Raw genomic sequence first — 19,119 nt, 5'->3', positions numbered from 1 at the left:
TCGAGAAGGAGCCTTAATTAGGCTTTTTCCTAATAATGTATTATTAACGCGGAATTCGAAGTGGCAATTCAATTAAAATAGGTTCGGATATGTAGAAAGGAGTGTTATAAAAAAAATACAATTTTTTCAAAATGTCAAAACTTATTCTTACTATTAAAATTTACCGGCAGCAAAACCCATTTTGTACAATTCATAATTTAAGTAAATTTAAATAAAAAAATTATATACTACTTTAAGTTAATCACACAAAAATAAAGAACATTTATAACTTTTCGGCTCGTCCGCCGGAATAAAAGATGCTGGAACGCGAGGCCGCCCGTCCGCATATCAATTTTGGAATCACCCGTTCCATTTGGTCATCATGATCGCTGGGACACCTGTTTTATTGCTTTTGCAACATATTGGCTAAGTACACTACTGGCTGATGGAACCATTGTTGCCCTCAACCTCACCAATATTTTGCAGCAGCAAAGAAAGTAGAATAGGGAAGTCATGGAATCGAAGGCTAGTCATTGTTGTGGTAAATTTTACCGTAACAAGTTTTCCTTGAGAAATAAATCATATTACATTTTTAATATTAAATTTAAGATTATTGACATGACACCAATAGGATAAACTATTAGGTCAGATTTAACTTTCTGGCAATCTTTAAAACTTTTTACTTTTAAAAACATTTTGAAGTCATCTGCATACATCAGACAATCGCATCACTAAAAGAATATCAACAATAAAAACAATGAAAAGAGTGGACCAAGATGGCTTTTATGACGTGCCTTAGAGCATAAGTTATTTATGTGAACTTGTTGAGTTCTGCCAGTGAGATATGGAGATAATCAACGAAGCATTTTTGAATGAAATCGAAATATTTCAAGCCTTTTTTTTAATATTGTTAAAAGGTTCACTGAATCAAAACCTTACTGAAATCCGTATAAACGGCCTCGATTTGAGATCTTTCTTCCATGGTATTAATAACATATGATGTGAAATAAGTTAAATTTGTCACCGTAGAACTACCAGTGACAAAGCTATGCAGCCAAATACTCACACGTTAAAAAATCTAGTTTCTTTTTCATTAAGCTTTCTAATAACTTGAGAGTTTACATATACCTCTAGGTTAGGTTAAAGTGGCTATCCATGATGGAATCGGACACACATAGACCAGTTTAATGGCCCATTGTAAGTATAAGTAGACAAGTAATTTCTAGCGATCTGTTAATAGCTAAGGTGAGGTCATTGACTTTGTTGTCAAGTTCGTTAGCGTTAGAGAAAGGACTAGATGGTCCAAGTTTTAGTAAACTTTGTAAAAAGTTCCTGTATGAAACCCAGTCAGTTTTTCGATAATTTCGAAAAGTCAATATTGAACTGGATATATCTATTATCGAAAACGAGTGTCCTTGGATACTTTCCAGTCCAAGATCATATGATGTATAATTTCGGAGACAAGAGCTATGTCTAGGACTTCTTGTCGAGTTTTAGTGATGAAGGTTGGTTCATTTCCAACATTACTTACTAAGAGGTTAGTAACAAGAATATAATCAAAAAGAGACTCACCTCTGTCGTGATGGTGGGTAATGGCCAAAATACACCGACACTAGCCAGAAACTTCCTTTGGTTGTTTCTAGCCTAGCTACGGTGGTTTCATTGTCAATGAAATAATGGAGTAAAAATACATTAATGCTACGATTCACTAGTATGCAACTTCTAGGTTCACTTTTATCTGTCTCATACAGTGCGTAGTACTCAGCAGTCTTGAGTCCTCGAACAAAGGATCTCACAATAAATGGCTCTTGGATCAGGAGAATGTCTTCCCCGTTTCTTGTCAGACGGAGAAGAAGTGAGGCCGAGACCTTTATGGAGTGTTGGAGATTAATCTGTACTAACTACAGCATTAGGCAGATCAACCTCCACCACGGTTTTGTTCTTATCCTCTGAGCCTGAGGATGAACCCGGAAGTTCGTCCTCGCTCAGAAGAATCATGTTAAAGTCGTCCTCAGTCGCCATTAAGGATGGACTGTTGTCGACTTATTTAGAGCGTAGAGTCGTGACTGGAGTCACCCTCTTGTGGGAGAGAAGACGACGTCCCAGGTCCATCAACCGCGATTTCACTTTCGATTGTTGTTAGAGGCCTGTTATCCGCGATAGCCTCGTCTTTTTTATATTTCGAATTTTGATGGATTCGAAACCATCATTTATAGAGCAATTGGTCACGGCTAAAGGAGCCAAGGATTCTTTTTTGAGTACCACAATGGCACTTTCTCTAGCTTGGCGATGTTCCAGTTATGCGTCGGCAGGGATGGATTACAAACCTTGATCATTTTAAGAATGTCCTCAATACCAGCCAATGCGGGTCTAGGTCTAGGTCTGCTAGGAATATCTTCCTTAGCGACGACCTCCATTTTCGCACCTGGCCAAACTTCACCTAACCGGCTGACAGCAAGCTTGTATAAGTCACAAGACCTCTGATCGCCACAAACCATGAGTTTGACATGACCCTGATGCCAACCCGCCTCGCTTATGGAAGGAAGTGGTCCTGGAAGCTCTCTCAAAATGCTTAAAAAGTCACTATAATTTTCAATATCATTTTTAGCACCCGACTTATGAAGTTACGAAATATTCCATTCATTTAAGATGTAACCCTCCGAAAGAGATTTTGTGAAGATAGAAAGTAACTGACAATAAAGCGAATTACAACACTTTTTCAGAATTAAGGCGGGTGTGCCATCTTGACCGGAAATAACATTTGACGTTAGAGAGTTCATCGCAGATAAAATTTCATCACTACTTATTAAGAATGAACAAAGATCAATCTTTTTTACTAAGTTCTGTACAAAGAATTACTTTTAAATGCAAAAGAAGAGTAGACTGATTAAAAAAAGTCAGCAAACAATTCGACTGAGTTATTTCTGTCCAAGGATTCGATCCCTTTAAAGAGCATAGAATTAACGATTTTAACAGACCTTCTTTTCAAGTTAATAAACGACCAAAACTCAGTATAAAAATTCACTGAGAATAACAAAATCCTTGAAGTTTACTAAAATTTAATTAATACAAAATTAATTTAAAAAACCGCTCTAACGATTTTCGAAAAAGAATTTAATAGATCAAGGTTTTTTTATTAATTAAATTGCATTAAAATTATTGAAGATAAACAAAATTTAAAAACACAAATAGGTACTATTTGTAAACAGGGTCTTTTGTTCGCGCGTCCCAGTCGATTCGCAGCCTCTTAATATCAATCAAGTTTTTTTTGTAATTTAAATGACTTCTAAGTTATGTTTTATAAATTTTATTAATATATATATTAGTTTTAAATCATAAAATAAACTCATTAATATAATTAACTAAAAATTCTTTAACTTACAAATTAGTTGTTCCTTAAAAATAAATATAAATTAATCACCAACTTTTATTATTAACAACAAAACGACTGATTTAACAGCAAATGAAAATCAAATGAAAATTAATTGTTCTTTTGTTTCCGTTTTATATTTTCTTTTTGAATTTATAATTTAAAATACCAGTTATTTTAGTTTTGTTTTTATATAACGCTATCTACATAATTAAATTAAACAAGTTCCGACTTTGATATTAATGTACGGGCTAGATTTAGTTTAAGATTTTAGATGTAAGCATATTGCAGTTAAGTACAAAGCCTGCTGAGAGAGATTACAAAATATATGAACTGACTTAATTTATGAAATTTCAGTTGATAAGTTAATAATTTCAATTTGCTTTTAAATTTAAATTGACATCGCATTCTTTTAAGAAAATATTATAAGTAATATTTTCATTCTGATATGTGTTTTTGTTATAGCAAGTTTTGTTCTTTTCATTGTTTTAGTTTTTTAAAAAATGTGCTTAGAAATTTGGAAAGTAGTTCAATGTATTATAAGCAGTATACCTATGTAGATAGTATTTCAGTTACTTTATGTATGGCAATCCTAAACTGACTTCATTCTAGGATGTTCATAACAAAAACTTGGTCACATTTTAATCACTTTATCAACATCAAGTTGAATAAGTAATTATTATTAACATTACAAAACTTACTAGTACTGTCTTCTGTCAACGAACTATTTGTGAAAATAGTAATAGTTCAAGCCTTTTGAATTAAACTTTTGAAATTTATGTGAGTAATAATATGAAGAGAAAATTGTTTTACAAAATGTTTCTTAATAGTCTATGAATTATTCTTGTTTTTAATACAAAATATTTAAATTTAAATTGACTCGTTAAAAGAGATCATAATTTAATTCGTACAAAAGTGGTGGTTATATTTGTTATTAAATAATTTTATACAATTAGGAAGTTGTCTTTTTTTACGCTTGAAGTACAAAAATAAATTTACATTGCTTTCTTTTATTATCTAGACTTGTTTTATTTTATTTATTTAGGTTGTTTTTTTTTTTTAAATTGAAATTGAAATAAAAATATAAAAATTAACATTTGGATTTCGAATTAAGTAAATGTAATTTAGTTTTTTGTTTTTATTATTATTCAGCAAACATATTTTTAACTTCATACATTTAAAAAGTCGATTTCTTCGTTTGTTTTCTTTATTTTTTTATGTAATTACTAAAGTAAGGAGTTGTGTTAGTATTTCGGATAAAGTAAATACATAAATATGTATTATATTTGTTAAAAGTAGTATCAAAATTTACTTCACTCATTTATATTCTCGATTTTTCACATGGTTATCTTCTCTTTTTTGTTTCTAGTATTATTCGTTAATATTTATACGTTATGTTGTAAAGGCACTTTCTTACACATAAATGAAAATTATATTTTTTGTTTGTTACTATTTATACTTAACTAAATATTATTGATGGTGGTTTCTTGTGACTAATTTGTTGTTTTTTTGTTTTTCAAATGGTTATTCATTATAAATTAGAATAAATATAAAAGGGTAGCGAAACAATTCACATTACTTTTTTTTATAAGAGATATAAGGGAATGTATAAAATCGGTGTTTTTAATATCAATTGGGAGCCGGTTGGATAAGAGTAGTTTATTCGAAGGCAGTAGGGTCTGTTATTAAATACATAAGGGTACATCCATACAAAACACAATAGCGAACATAATATTTATATTTCGATGATTAGATATGAAATGTTAGACTATCATAACTAAAACATTGATTCTGGATGTGATAAGATATTTTCTTATGCAAACATAATTTAAAGAAGACATTTGTTTTGCCGATGGTGGCAGGCATCGATTTAGCCTGATTTTCAAAATTATCATTTACTGTAACGATGTACAAACAATTTAGCATCGATAACACAAAGCCGTTCTAAATTGAGTATGGATAACACAAGCCGTTCTAAACCTTTTTAAATACGTCAAAAAAATTGTATCGTCAGCAGTTTCTAAGACCTCGTTATGTTAGTATAAAAAAAAACATCACTATCATGCAAGCATAACCGATACAAATATTGAATGCAATAGAAACAAAATGTGTTCCACTACGATTGAGCTTAGAATCTTATTGGTTCTAGATCACAAAATGCAAGTTAAATAGAGTTACCCTCATTACATAAAAACATCATGTTTGTCCTTTAGAAGCAAAGTCATTTGTTGTGGTTCAGGTTGTTCACATTCTCATGCTTTAATTTAAGATGCTCGATGTATGCTAGTGAACCAGAAAAGTCCAACTTTCATTGGAATTCTCATTATAATTTAATAACTTTAGAATTTTAAAGGTTCTCAAGGCATATAATTGTTTGACAAGTTTTAATGTACATAGATTAAATCTATCATCATATTATCCAATAATTGGGTACATTGCAACATCCCTACCAATATTATTCGAACAAATATTTTACAACAGAATTATGTCGAATTAGATCTTTGTTTTACTTAGACGAATATTTTATTAGTGTCTACTTTCCTTATTTAAGCCTAACACGCATTTTAATGAGGATCTTATAAATATGATAAAAAATCCATTGGCTTTTTAAACTTTTGTAAACTTTTTCGATAAACAATCATACATCATACGTGCTGGCTTCAAATTTAAATTAAAATAAATCTATATTATTTTAAAGTGAGTTCGCATCACTCTTTCTTATTTACTTTTCTGCCCGAATTTGTTAGTTATTTTCTTTTTTAATTTTGTTATTTTTGTTGTTGTGTGTCTAATATTATTCTGAATTATTTTAATTACTATATTTCATTTAATCACACCTCAGGACATCACATCAAAAATAATTATAAATATAAATGGTCAAACAAAATGATGGAACACGCTCATGCGGACATACAATAAATAACCTCAGGGGCTAGCAAGTTAATTTTTTCTCTAGATATTCACAATCATATTTTGAAGCTGTGATAATGTGGAACCAATGTGCTGAGGAGGTTCCGAGATGTTACGTATTCGTTGAAGCCAATGTTGACACTCAATGCATTTACGTGTTCGTTCTTCTCGGGTAACATCGACTCCTAGTCCACTTGCCGACCATGGATCGATATTATCTTGAATTATTGGCAAGAAATTAGACAGAATCACTCGAAGAGTGTCACATGCGCGGGTATAATGACTGAAATATCAAAACAGTATAATAAAATAAAAAAAACATTAAGAGTTGATTTTCTGAACTTACAACTTGTGTTGACTCTGTAGGAGTTCATAGATTTCTGGCAGGAGTAACAAACATAGATCTAGATTCCAAGACGATCTAAACATTAAGAAACTTTAAAAGTAAAAAACAACTCACATTAAAAAAAACAAACAATTGATCTTACGTTTTTTCTAGAATGGCGCCAAGCAGGTCAACAAAAACTGTTCGGCCGTTCATCTTTATCGCTTGTTTAAGTGCACCCACTATATCATGCGATCTATTTTTTAAAATAAGTAAATAAAGCCTTAAATAGAGATGCACATTTAAAAAATAGGGACTAATTACCTTGTTGAATTTCTGATTAGTTGTAAGGTCGCATGGCGGTTGTTCAGTTCTTGGTATACTTCCTCATGGGATGAGGCTAACATTTGGATTTCCAAACTGTCATCTATTCGGTTGTTGTGCATTCGTTGTACCTTGCAAATGAAAAAGATATATTTTAATGCAGTTACTCTCAAAAAACTGTTTTCCTGTTTAAAATGCAATGTTTTTATAAACAATTCAAATAAAAAACTCAAATTTCTTCAAATACATGGCACAAAATTTGCAGATTAATAGTTTGTGCGGCTATCTTTAACCTTCATCACAATTTGTAATCAACGTAGAATCGATTCGACATGATTTTTTGTAAAAGTCGGGGGTTTATTCTCCCAAATATCGGTAACCTTTATCTTTAATTGACTTTTGTACCTTGCGTTGTAGTTCTAGAACTTTCACTTGATTTATTCCTAAAAATGCTCGATTAGATGTCCGGTGACTGAGGTGGTGTCTTGAAATGGTTTTTAGCATTATAAATCAAACATTCCATTCGTGTGTTTAGGATCGTTATCCTGTTGGAAGTATAATGCTGATGGTTTAATCAAGTTTTTACGCTTCTATTTGTCCCTATAGCACAATTATAAATTCAAAGGTTATAGTTCTACTTGGAGCTATAGACGCCATAACATGACATTACCTCGTTCATGTTTCAAAATGTAACAAAAATTCTCTTTTTTGAATTGCAAATTGGGGTTTCTCCCAAGTAAGTTAATTTACATAAAACAAATAAATTTGGTAGCGCAACCGTCCGTAGAAAACCAGTGTCTAGTGATTAACAACTTTCAACAACTCTTTTGTGCCAGTCACTTAATTAATTTTTTTTTATAATAAACATCCTCAAGGGGATATTACTACCCTTATTATGCAGAGGCACAGGAGAGAGGGTTTAAAAGGAGATGTCGGTGCACATTGGTTTTGAATTCCTGAATATTGCAATGACTAGGAAAGACAGAGTGATGAGCATTCCTAGAAGCTCGAGTATTACGGTTGAACTGTTTAAGGGAAGGAATGCAACTGGCTATTTTACTAGCACATAAGCCGTTAAAATAAGGGTAAAAAAGGGTCAGACAAGAGACCTTACGACGATGTTCAAGCGAACTAAATGAACTTATGATAATATTATCATCTATCAATTTAAATGCTCTACGTTCAATACTATCCAAGAGGCTTAAGTAAGTTGCAGGAGCACCAGCCCAGAGATGGGCTTTGGACGTATGTAAGTCTTGTTGATAACAGCTAGATCAGAAGGTGTGAAATATTTCTTGCATCACCTAAGGAAACCCAAACACCTTGCGGCATTTTTGGCAACATCACGTATGTGATCATTCCACAAGAGGTGGTTGGTGACACACATACCGAGAATATCGAGGTGTTCAGTCTCATTGAAGCAAGTGCCATCCATGGATAATGGCAAAGGGCTATATCACGCTTTAACGATACAAGACAGCATTGGGTTTTCGAAGCATTAAATTCCACGCGGTTTTTTAATCCCCATTGAACAATGTTGTTTAGGTCGGAATTTAATGAGCTTATCACATTTTGATGTTGCAGTTCCACATCCGAAGAAGAGGGATATGAGTCTGAAAACAAATATGAAAAGCTAAGAGTACTATCGTCAGCGAAACAATGTATGGGATTAGATGTTGCAGACAGGAGATCATTAATAAAAACGAGAAAGAGTGTTGGAGATAAAACAGAGCCCTGGGGCACACCAGCATTTATTTTATGGTTTTCAGACTTGAATCCATCCAATACAACTTGTATTGAATGATACAAAAGTAATTACTAATCCAATGAAGCAGGGATTCATGAAAACCGAAAGCACGCATTTTCGATAAGAGAGCCTGATACCAAACCCTACCAAATGCTTTTGAAATATCGAGTGCAATAATCTTACTTTCTCCAAAACTATGTTAAGATTTTTTTCCACTCTTCGGTGAGATGAACCATGAGATCACCAGTGGACCTATTGCTACGAAAGCCATATTGTCGGTCATTAAGAAGTTTTCGATCTTCGAGATATTTCTTGATCTGATAATTAATCAGCGTTTCCGATCGGGACGAGACCGAAGAAGTAGGACAGATGAAAAAGCTTACGCAGTGGTTTTGCCAGCGTTGAAGAACACCTCTTCAGAACAATAGCGGGGATACCATCCGGACCAGCGGATTTATGTGTGTTTAGATCTCTTAGGACTCTGGCCACAGTACGAGTGCGAAAAAAGATTGGTCCCGTAGAATCACTTATTCGCTCAAGTACAGGTGGAGTCATGACACTCACTGGCAGCGTAGAATTGGCGGCGAATTGCCTACCAAAGAGATTAGCTTTCTTTAAAGAGCTAACAAAAGGAGTGTAATTGACAACGAGTATAGGAACCGAAGAAGAGGACGAATTCTTCATGTTTTTTACAAATGACTAAAAATTTTTACTGCCTTTGGGACATTGCAGTATTTTTTGCCGTAACTTTTGGTCATGTAAAAATTTAGTCCGCCATTGCAGGCCTTCCTGGCTTGTTTAAACTTTTTCCGGCTTTCCTCAGTACGGTTGGCCTTATAGCAACGGAAACTACCTCTTTGGCCCTAATAACCTCGTTACAGCTCGCATCGAACCATGCGTTTTCCTTGGGTCTGATACTTTTAACCCTATTCGGTATAAAAGTTCTCATTCCCAGGAGAAATAAACTTGTGATCATATCAGCGCTGGCGTCAACGTCACTATCGACGAAGCATAGTGACCAGTTAAAGATCCTGAAGTAATTATTGAGCCTGTCCCAGTTGGCTTTCTCGTATTGCCAAACGGTTGTCTTAGGAGCTCTTTCTTTAACTGAACAGTTTTGACACGAGAAATTTGCTGATATAACACAATGGTCAGATGTGCCTAGAGGAGATAGAACACTAACAGTGTACTTATCAGGGTCAGAGGTAAGAAACAAGTCAAGAGTGTTTTCTGATCGACCTTCAACGTACGATATTCAGGTGGGCTCGTTGACTAGCTGAGTTAGGTGGTTCAACTCAGCGAAAATGTCTGCACACACTCCATCGGGTGTTGTCTGGCCTGAATGTTGAAAACATGAAGAATTGAAATCGAATTGCATATTCGGTTTTCTCCTAACAATTCGCCTTTGTCAGACCCAAATAAGTTAATTTTCATAAAAGAAATAAGATTGTTACCGCAACAGTCCGTAGAGAACTAGGACCTAGTGATTAACAACTCTCAACAATTCCTTTGCGCCAGTCATTTCATTTAATGTAGGAAATTTATTTTTTTTATAGTGTACGCTATTTCGGGAGTACCTGAGGTTAGGATAGGTAAAAGTGGCTGTCCAGATTAATGGGCAATCGAGATACCACATAGATCTTGAGGCTTCCTCCTAAGCTCAATGGAACCAGTTTGAGTCCCTTACGAAACGTAAGAGGCTGATTATGCTGATAAGATTTATGTAGATCGTTAAAAAAGAATTCTCCTAGGTAATTCTTGTGTTTTCGAGTTAGAGCAGGGCATGTACAGAGAAGATGAAGAACTGTTTCCTGCTCTTCCTCGTCCACACAGCTTCTTCAAAAGTCATTTGAGAATACGCCTGCTTTTCTATCAGACAGTGTCAGGTTATGACACCTATTATCGAGCTTATATGCGATCTGCTTAGCAAATTAAACGTTTTAAATCTATTGTTGGACAGATGTTTTTTTGTGACCTGACACGTGGTGATGTTATTTCACCTGGTGTTTGCCTTCTTCATAGCGTCTTGCATTAGCAACAGTTAACAACCAGCGATTGTTATGCTCGTATTTGCCAAACGTGGTAGGATGGGCTGCACTGTACCGTTCTTAGCGAGTTCATCTGCCTTACAGTTACCTGGAATGTCGTCAGCATAGGCGATCACCCTAAAACTTTCCGCAACCAGACTAGTAAGGATTTCATTCATCACTAGGTTCCAGAGGAGAGGGGATAGAACACGCTCTACTAACGAATAGTCTGCCAGAAGAGTTGTTTTGAGTTAATTATTCTGCTAGTTAGCATTAAATGAATTAACTCGCCAAGTAAACTCTCTACGTTTAGGGATGATAGGGCAGATGTGAATGCACGTTGTTAAAGGCACCTAAAATATCAAGGAAAGCAACAATACTGAACTCTTTATGATGGAGGGAATATTCAATGGTGCGTACCTGAAGATATTGACTTATTTCGGTATTTCTCTATGCACAATGTTAACGAACGACGATAGGGCAGTTAGTAAAAGAATTATACTACTTTTTAGAGAATTCAAAGTTCATAATTTACCTAAATTCTCCAATTTTTAAATTACAAAAACAAAATTTATACTTACATTATTCGTATAAATACTGATAGATTGTGAGTTATTCATTTCTGTGGTTGCATTCGATGAAATCTTTTGTGAATGGGTTTGCGAAGGAATAGGTTGTGGTCGGAGATCCAGCGATGTCTTTGATCTCGTTGGAGCTTTTCGCGCAGCTATATTTTTATTTTTTGCATTTTCCTTGTTAAAATCCGCCTCACGTTTCACTTTTGCTGATATCGTCGAAGATGAAGACTTTTTCATCACCACATTGTCGTCAATTTTGTGCAAATCTGTTGTACTAACCGATGAAACATTAGACAATTTACTCCGACTTTGAAAGTTGGAACTTTTGTTAGATATTGCTATCTGACTGGTCCGTTTCTGAACATGCGATGTTGTCTTGGATTTTGCTGTTTTCTGAACATTGTTTGAATAATTCTGGGCACTGTTTACGGGGAAGTCTTCGACCAATTCACTACCATTGTAATTTGAGATGATGGGCGGATTGCTGTCGTTAAGGTTATATTCAATCTCATTGGCGTGCATGTCGACAATCCGATTAAACTTGTAGACATCCCGTTCACCTGGCATTTTTAACGAACTTGGTCCTTCATAACCACCACTGCTGTAGCTTGTTGTTTCTGATGAAATCGATGGAAAAATGTAAGGGTTTACCTTTTGACCAGGTCCATATAGGTCAAAATGTACACTAACTCCGTTTGAGTTCGGAGCACTCGGTGTATCTTCCATATCATCAACTAGCTCTAAGCTCAAATTTGGTGAAGATTGTCCGTCTAAGCTGGGACTTCGTTCTTCGTTTTCTTCAACGAGACGAGTTTGTTTGGGACCCCCTATAGATAGACGTAGTTTTTGATGGCCTCTGGAAAAACTTTTTCGTGTTGTTTGATTATGACTAAAAGGTGAATTGGACGGATTGTAAAATGGTATAACTCGATCGATAGTAAGAGCATGAATAGCTACATAATCTTGTTCATAGGATCCACAAAGCTACAATATTTAATTTTATTTGTTATTAATGTTTTTATACTTATTTTTTTAATTGATTTAACTTACAAGTTTTCTGTTAACAATTTTCATATCGCCCATCGCATGCCACATAGATTCTATATTGTCAAACTCTCTGTCTGGTTCCCAGCCAATGACTGAAATTCCTACTGATGTACCCACAAAAAGACATTCCCCATTTTCACTGTAAGTATAATAACAAACAAAATATTGCATAAAATAAAAATTAAAGGCATTTTTATTTATTTACCTAAATGTAATACATTTGATCGGATAACCACTGAACGGAGTTGTTGTATCGGTTTTTGAAATTCTAATCTGGCTTTCCAAATCATATATGCTTATGGTACCATCGATTCGACCTACGGCCAGTAGGAATTCGAAGGGATGAAATTGAATGCATGTGACCGATGGCTCTTTTTCTGTAAAATCCATAATAAGTTTACTCTTGCGGATGTCCCAGAGAATTACGGATCCTTCTGTGCCAGCAGATGCTATCCATAAACCGTCTGGAGAAAATTTAACTGAATTCACATGAGCTATGTGACCACGGTAGACTTTTATGCATTTATTTTGATTTCGAACGTCCCATAATCTGAAATGAGAAAATATAGATTTATACAATAGGTATTTCCCGTTAATGATTAAACAAAATTCTTATTGTTTCTAAAGGCTTACAAAGACAGATAGCATTCACAAAATGCTTTACAATCTAAAATATAAGTTTACTAAAAGTTTTTCTATTACTAAATATAATATTTTCTCTAAACCATGAGATTTCAATGCTTCCCTTAAAATAGCTCTTTTATAAGAATTGGCGATGACTTGATCAGGAATAGGCATCAACTCATCTGCAGCATAGTTTGCCCAGCACTCAAGAAAAGAGACCCTCAGAACTGCGCCAACTAATCGGTTATCAGTTTCCTGGACATCGTCTATAAGATACTTTCTGTAGTTCGGGATAGGTTAGGAAAGTCCACCATTGAGCAAATATTCGCATTACGATAGACCTTGGAAGAACACCACGCACTTCAAATCAATTACCTGCAACCATTAATCGATTTTAAGACCGCGTATGACAGTATGTATAGAGAAGAACTTTACAGAGCAATGGGCAGGTTCAGACCACAAAAGGGACTCGAAAGTAAGGCAAGTTTCTAGTATCTGATAGGCCAAATGCTAAACAAAATTGCTTACAATTAAAGACAATTTTATTGGAAAGATGAGTGGAAGAAGGTAGAAGTTAGTGAAGTAAAGTTCTAAGTTTAAAATGTATGACAATAGAAAACTAATTAGATGCCTTGGTCGAAATGTACGTTCAAGGAATGCAGTTTCAGTTAAAGTCAATTTGCATTTTTAGGGTTCGTTTGAATAGAGGTAATAGTCCTGATTCCAGCATAATAACATAGTTTGAATGCAGAAGAAAAATTCTCTTAATTTATCAACTGTTTTGTACTGCTTGGTTCACCAAGTTTGTGCCACGTAAATATTCAAATATCTTGCACTTGCTTGTCTTAGGATGCTTTGAGAGAAAAATTCTTCGGGTAAGTTTTGGTCCCGTACGCATAAATGGAGAATGGAGGAGGAGATATAACGACGAACTGTACGAGCTGTACAGCGACACTAGCCTAGTTAACAGAATTAAAGTCCAACAACTTAGATGGCTAGGTCATATAGAGCGAATGGACATCAACGCTTCAGCCCGGAAGGTCTTCGAATCCAATCCCGAGGGACGGCGCAGTAGAGGAAGATCGCGACTTAGTTGGCTTACGCAGGTGGGTGAAGCATAAGTCCGCCCCAGACTGTAGCGCCACCTTAAGTAAGTAAGTGCACTTAAGCTATGAAAACCTCTATTCACTTATTCACCTTTAGCCTTGACTGGTTTCTCTCTTAGATGAATTCTCATAGTTAAATTTTTCATTAAGTGAACTCCGAGGTACTAAATATTTATGCATGTGTGTAGGTCTACTGGTAGGAGGTGCAGAATAACATTTAAGGCATCTGTTGGGCAGGATCGAAGTACCACTGTATTGCCGACACTATAGCTATTCTTTGAACCTTCCTCAGTTTATTGATATTGTCTTTCTTGTTAAGCGCAGGCCACCAAACAATCGATCCATAAAAAAAATAGAAAGCACAACGGCTGTGTACGTCCAAAAAATCATCCTCGATTGAAGGCATTACTTTTTGCCAAAAGTTTTTCCAAATCCGTAAAAGAGCAATGCAAAACTTCTTAAACCGTTATTTAATGTTTACTTTTCAGATTAGTTTGGAATCTAGAATGACTCCTAGATATTCGCACTGGAGGATAACGGCATGTCTGTCGGGGTAGGGTAAGGCAGGTATTTTAGTTTTGGTTCTGGCCCAACTGCTAACTTTATTTAGCGCCACCTTCGTGACGAAATTTCACGCCACCAGTAAAACCAAATCAAGAACAAAACTTTTTATTTTGAACTTGAACAATAAGTCCATTGTTGCGCGTGCTGTGTGGCATGTGGCACCGTCTTGTTAAAACATATTGCCATGCAAGTCAAGCTCTTGCATTTTGGGCAAACAAAGTTGAATATCATCTCACGGTAGTGTTCAAAATTCACATCTTTGAAGAAGTACGGTCTAATGATGCCACCAGCTCATAAACCGAACCAAACTGTGACTTTTTCTGGATGTATTGGTAGCTCTTGCAAAATAATAGCTAAAAAATCACCCTTTATTATACTTTTGTTTGTATACTAATAAAATTTGTGAATTTCAAAAACTTATACTCAAAATATATTCAAAATAGTACGTTGTATATTTAATTTGGCGAATTACCATAAAAGTTACAAATTTTTAAAACGAGCAAGCTCGTTCGGTTGCCTAGTACTGCGACGGAGGAATCACGGCATCTAGTTTCTGTGGCGATATGAGCTCATGCAGGCTTTATTAACTTAACCTTTATATTTAAAACCTCCAAAGCCACATCGAACATATGTAAATCAAATTACTCCATAATAATATTAAAGGTTTTATATAAAGTTGCAATTTAAACATTTAAATGAAACAGCTTTTCTACGTAACGTAAACGTAACGCAGTAAGACAAATAACAACACAACAGTTTGGCAACCAGTGCTGTTAGTCCATCCCACCACCGCCGCTGCTGCTCAACAGCTGTTCTAACACATTAAACGTCAATCAGACAGCTATCGAAAAGTAAAGTGGTTTAACAAGGAGAACATTTCGTTTCGTTTCGTCTCTGGTTGGTATTTTTGTCTTCAAAATATAATTATTTCAATATTTACATATATATAATAATTATTAAAATAACAAAGTGCAAACAAAAATGATTTGATTATTATCCAACACAATTATCGAATATTATGACAAAAACTGTAACATCAACTTAAACCTTTTGTCTCCAGTAATAAATAAAATAAAAGAAATGTACCGTACAAAGTTCAAAAGATTAAAATGAAAAACGCATTAAAAATGCCGATTTCATGTTTGTGTTGGAGCTAATCAGAAGCATTATGGTTTTGCAATTTAAAGCACTTCATTGTACTCGTTTTGTGTTGTATAATAGCTACTTGAAGTAATTTCGTCTACTTTCAGTTGTTGTTTGCCCATAGAAAGTTTCAATAATGTCAATGCCCACAGAACTGCGGTACGACGGAAGAGTTGCTGTTGTCACCGGAGCTGGTGCTGGTTTGGGGCGTGAATATGCTTTGTTGTTTGGCTCTCGCGGAGCTAACGTCGTTGTAAATGATTTGGGTGGAAGTTTTCATGGAGAGGGAGCTTCGAAGCGAGCTGCAGATGTTGTCGTTGATGAGATCCGTGCCTTAGGAGGTACTGCGGTTGCGGATTATAATTCTGTGGTCGAAGGTGAAAAGGTTATCCAAACAGCTATCGATAAGTTTGGAAGAATCGATATCTTGGTGAACAATGCGGGAATTCTTCGCGACAAGAGCATAGCAAAAACGTCCGATCTGGATTGGAATCTGGTGCATGACGTTCACTTGAAGGGATCGTTTATGACAACCCGAGCAGCTTGGCCGCACTTCAAGAAACAAGGCTACGGACGCATTATCATGACTTCCAGTAACTCTGGGATATATGGTAACTTTGGTCAGGCCAACTACAGTGCCGCTAAATTGGGCCTAGTCGGTTTAGCCAATACAATTGCAATCGAAGGTAACAAAAACAATATTTTCTGCAATGTCATAGTTCCAACAGCCGCATCGAGGATGACGGAAGATGTACTGCCCGAACTCTTATTCCAAGAGCTGAAGCCACAATTAATCGCTCCTGTGGTGGCTTATCTATGTCATGAATCATGTGAGGAGAATGGAGCAATCATCGAGAGTGCAGCTGGATGGGCCACGAAGGTCCAGACAGTTCGCGGCAAAGGTGCTCTTCTTCGGACGTCATTAGATACAAAGGTAATTACACCAGAGTATGTTAAGAGTGTTTGGAACAACGTTACTGACATGTCTGAGGCAAAACACTGCCCTTCGATACAAGAAGCAAGTCTTTCACTGATGAAAATTCTGGAAAATGTCCAAGAAGGTCGAGTGGGACATGAAGACACATTTAATTTTGGATCAAAAGATTTGGTTCTATACGCTCTCGGAGTGGGAGCTTCTGTGAAAAACAGCGATGATTTGAAATTCCTTTACGAGAACCATCCAGAGTTTAGTCCATTGCCTTCGTTCTTTGTTATGCCTGGATTGCTCTTGAGCATGACAACGAACCTTGTTTCGTCGGCCCTTCCCAATAGTCAGGTTGATCTTACTAATATTTTGCATGGGGAGCAGTACATTGAGATTCTTGATGAACTTCCGACATCTGGAAAGCTTTCAACTTATGGCAAGGTATTTGATGTAATGGACAAGGGATCTGGAGCTGTGGTCATTACCAATTGTGATTCGTACACGGAGGACGGTAATCTTTTGGTAAAGAACCAAAGTGCAATATTCATTGTAGGAGCAGGAAAATTCGGTGGCAAGAAGCACCCTACTGAAGGGGTTATTCCGACTATTCCTGCGCCCAAACGCAATCCAGATTCATCGGTTCAATACAAGACTAGTGAGGATCAGGCTGCTTTGTACCGTTTGTCAGGTGATCTTAATCCACTTCATATCGACCCAAACTTCTCTGCCATTGCTGGATTTACAACTCCCATCTTGCACGGGCTCTGTTCGTTTGGTTATTCGGTTCGAGCTGTTTTGGCTAAATATGCCAATAACAATTCGTCTATGTTCAAGGCCGTAAAAGTGAGATTTACAAGCCCAGTTTTGCCTGGACAAACTTTGAAGGTAGAAATGTGGAAGGAAGGTACACGTGTATATTTCCGTACATTAGTTATGGAGACTGGAAAGGAGGTCATAACTGGAGCATATGTGGATCTTAAAGGAGCTGGCTCCAAGCTATAATTTTTAAATCCATCTTTTTTCATGTAACAATGGTATTTTTGGGATAGATTTTGGTTAATGCATTTCTTATTTTGTTTTTATTTTCTTATCGCATAATAAATAATATTTTTTGTTTATATTCTTTTATACTTGTGTTTTATTTTTATTTGTACATTCATTAGCCATGAATTATACTTTGTTTATAAAAAGTATTCGTCAAATATTTTGTGAACACATGAATTGGGAAACTATGCCGGGTTAGTATTTTCTTATGAATAATATAACAAACAACACAAAGGTTAGGTAAGGTTGATGGGCTGGCGATTGATGATGACGTTATCTAGACACTAAACTTACATAGATCAATGGAGATCTATTGTGATTACCTGAAGGATTGAACTTGTCTTAAAATAGGTGAATAAACTATGATATTTATGGGATTACTTGTTGGAGCCATTTAGAGACATTGATGGAGCCATTTAGAGGCTTTGATAAAACATTATAGCCTGCTTTCTAGAATAACTTCCAGTTCTTCAAGATTTTTGAAAAATGTCTGGTTTTTGCAGCATTGTGTCATAAGCGGAAAAAATAGGTCTAACGGTTAATGAGGGAAAAACAGAGAACATGCTGTCATCAACCTACAACACCCACGTCTCGGTCAAAACGTCACCGACAACAGGCGTAACGTTGAAGTAGTTAAGGACTTCGTCTACCTAGACTCTGCTATGAACACAGAAAACAACACCAGCACTGAGATCAAACTAAAAATTACTTTTGCTAATCTCTGTTTCTTAAGGCTAAGAAAGCAACTGAGTACTAAAGCCCTTTTTCGAGCGAATAAAGTGTCCCTATATAAGACCCTTATCATCACCGTCCTGCTGCTATACGGTGCAAAAGCATGGAATTTGACAAAAGTGGATGAAAGCACCTTGAGTCGTTTCGAGAGAAAAGTTCTTCGGGTGATCTACAGACCCGTATGCATAGAAGGTGATTGGAGGAGAAGATGGAACTATGATCTTCACGGCTGTACGGCGAAGTAGACTTAGCCAGAAGAATAAAAGTCCAACGACTGAGATATCTGGTTCACATAGAGTGCAAATAAACCACTGATCCGACCCGGAAAGTCTTCGTATCCACGCCCACAGGACAGCGCAGTAGGAGGAAAACCGCGGATGAGATGTCACGCACAAGTGGGAAGTGACCTCACCCAACTGGGAGTGCGCAACTGTCACCATCTAGCTAGGGACCGAGCTAGATGGAGAAGTTTGTTGGGTGAGACCCTAGTTCACACAGGACTCTAAGTCTGCCTTAAAATTTGTTTCTAGTGAGGCATATAACTGGGCAGTGGCATAATAAGTGGACAGTATCTTCCTGTTCTTCCTAACCACTACATCTTTTGCACATGTCATCGGTAGTAAGCCGCATTTTTTTGTATGGCAAGATAAGTTATCAATGACTTGTTTTATTTT

The 19,119-nt window shown here is 35.9% G+C and overlaps 2 protein-coding genes across 2 annotated transcripts in view; one reads left to right on the top strand and one right to left on the bottom strand.

Annotated features, from left to right (window-relative positions):
* Positions 1-5,595: 5,595 nt before the first annotated feature.
* Positions 5,596-19,119, bottom strand: part of LOC129948595 (katanin p80 WD40 repeat-containing subunit B1) — a 42,395-nt gene continuing 28,871 nt past the window's right edge. Inside the window, exons 4-10 of the mRNA XM_056059729.1 lie at positions 12,513-12,857; positions 12,311-12,446; positions 11,264-12,244; positions 6,909-7,039; positions 6,748-6,840; positions 6,606-6,680; positions 5,596-6,542 (exon numbers count right to left, since the gene is read on the bottom strand). Coding sequence (XP_055915704.1) covers positions 6,302-6,542; positions 6,606-6,680; positions 6,748-6,840; positions 6,909-7,039; positions 11,264-12,244; positions 12,311-12,446; positions 12,513-12,857 — 2,002 coding nt within the window. The 3' untranslated portion in view covers positions 5,596-6,301. The remainder of the gene's footprint in view (positions 6,543-6,605; positions 6,681-6,747; positions 6,841-6,908; positions 7,040-11,263; positions 12,245-12,310; positions 12,447-12,512; positions 12,858-19,119) is intronic.
* LOC129948596 (peroxisomal multifunctional enzyme type 2) lies at positions 15,357-17,797 on the top strand. The gene is made up of 2 exons (XM_056059730.1): positions 15,357-15,498; positions 15,852-17,797. Exon 2 carries the CDS (start codon positions 15,881-15,883, stop codon positions 17,669-17,671), a length of 1,791 nt encoding a protein of 596 aa, XP_055915705.1. The 5' UTR covers positions 15,357-15,498; positions 15,852-15,880; the 3' UTR covers positions 17,672-17,797.

This window comes from Eupeodes corollae, chromosome 2, assembly GCF_945859685.1.
Source record: "Eupeodes corollae chromosome 2, idEupCoro1.1, whole genome shotgun sequence".
Classification (NCBI taxonomy): Eukaryota; Metazoa; Arthropoda; class Insecta; order Diptera; family Syrphidae; genus Eupeodes; species Eupeodes corollae.
The sequence above is the reverse complement of the archived record's forward strand: the minus strand, read 5'-3'. Positions and strand labels throughout refer to the sequence as shown.

Coding starts and splice junctions, on each gene's coding strand:
- LOC129948596 (XM_056059730.1), top strand. CDS start 15,881: ATGTCAATGCCCACAGAACTGCGGTACGACGGAAGAGTTGCTGTTGTC.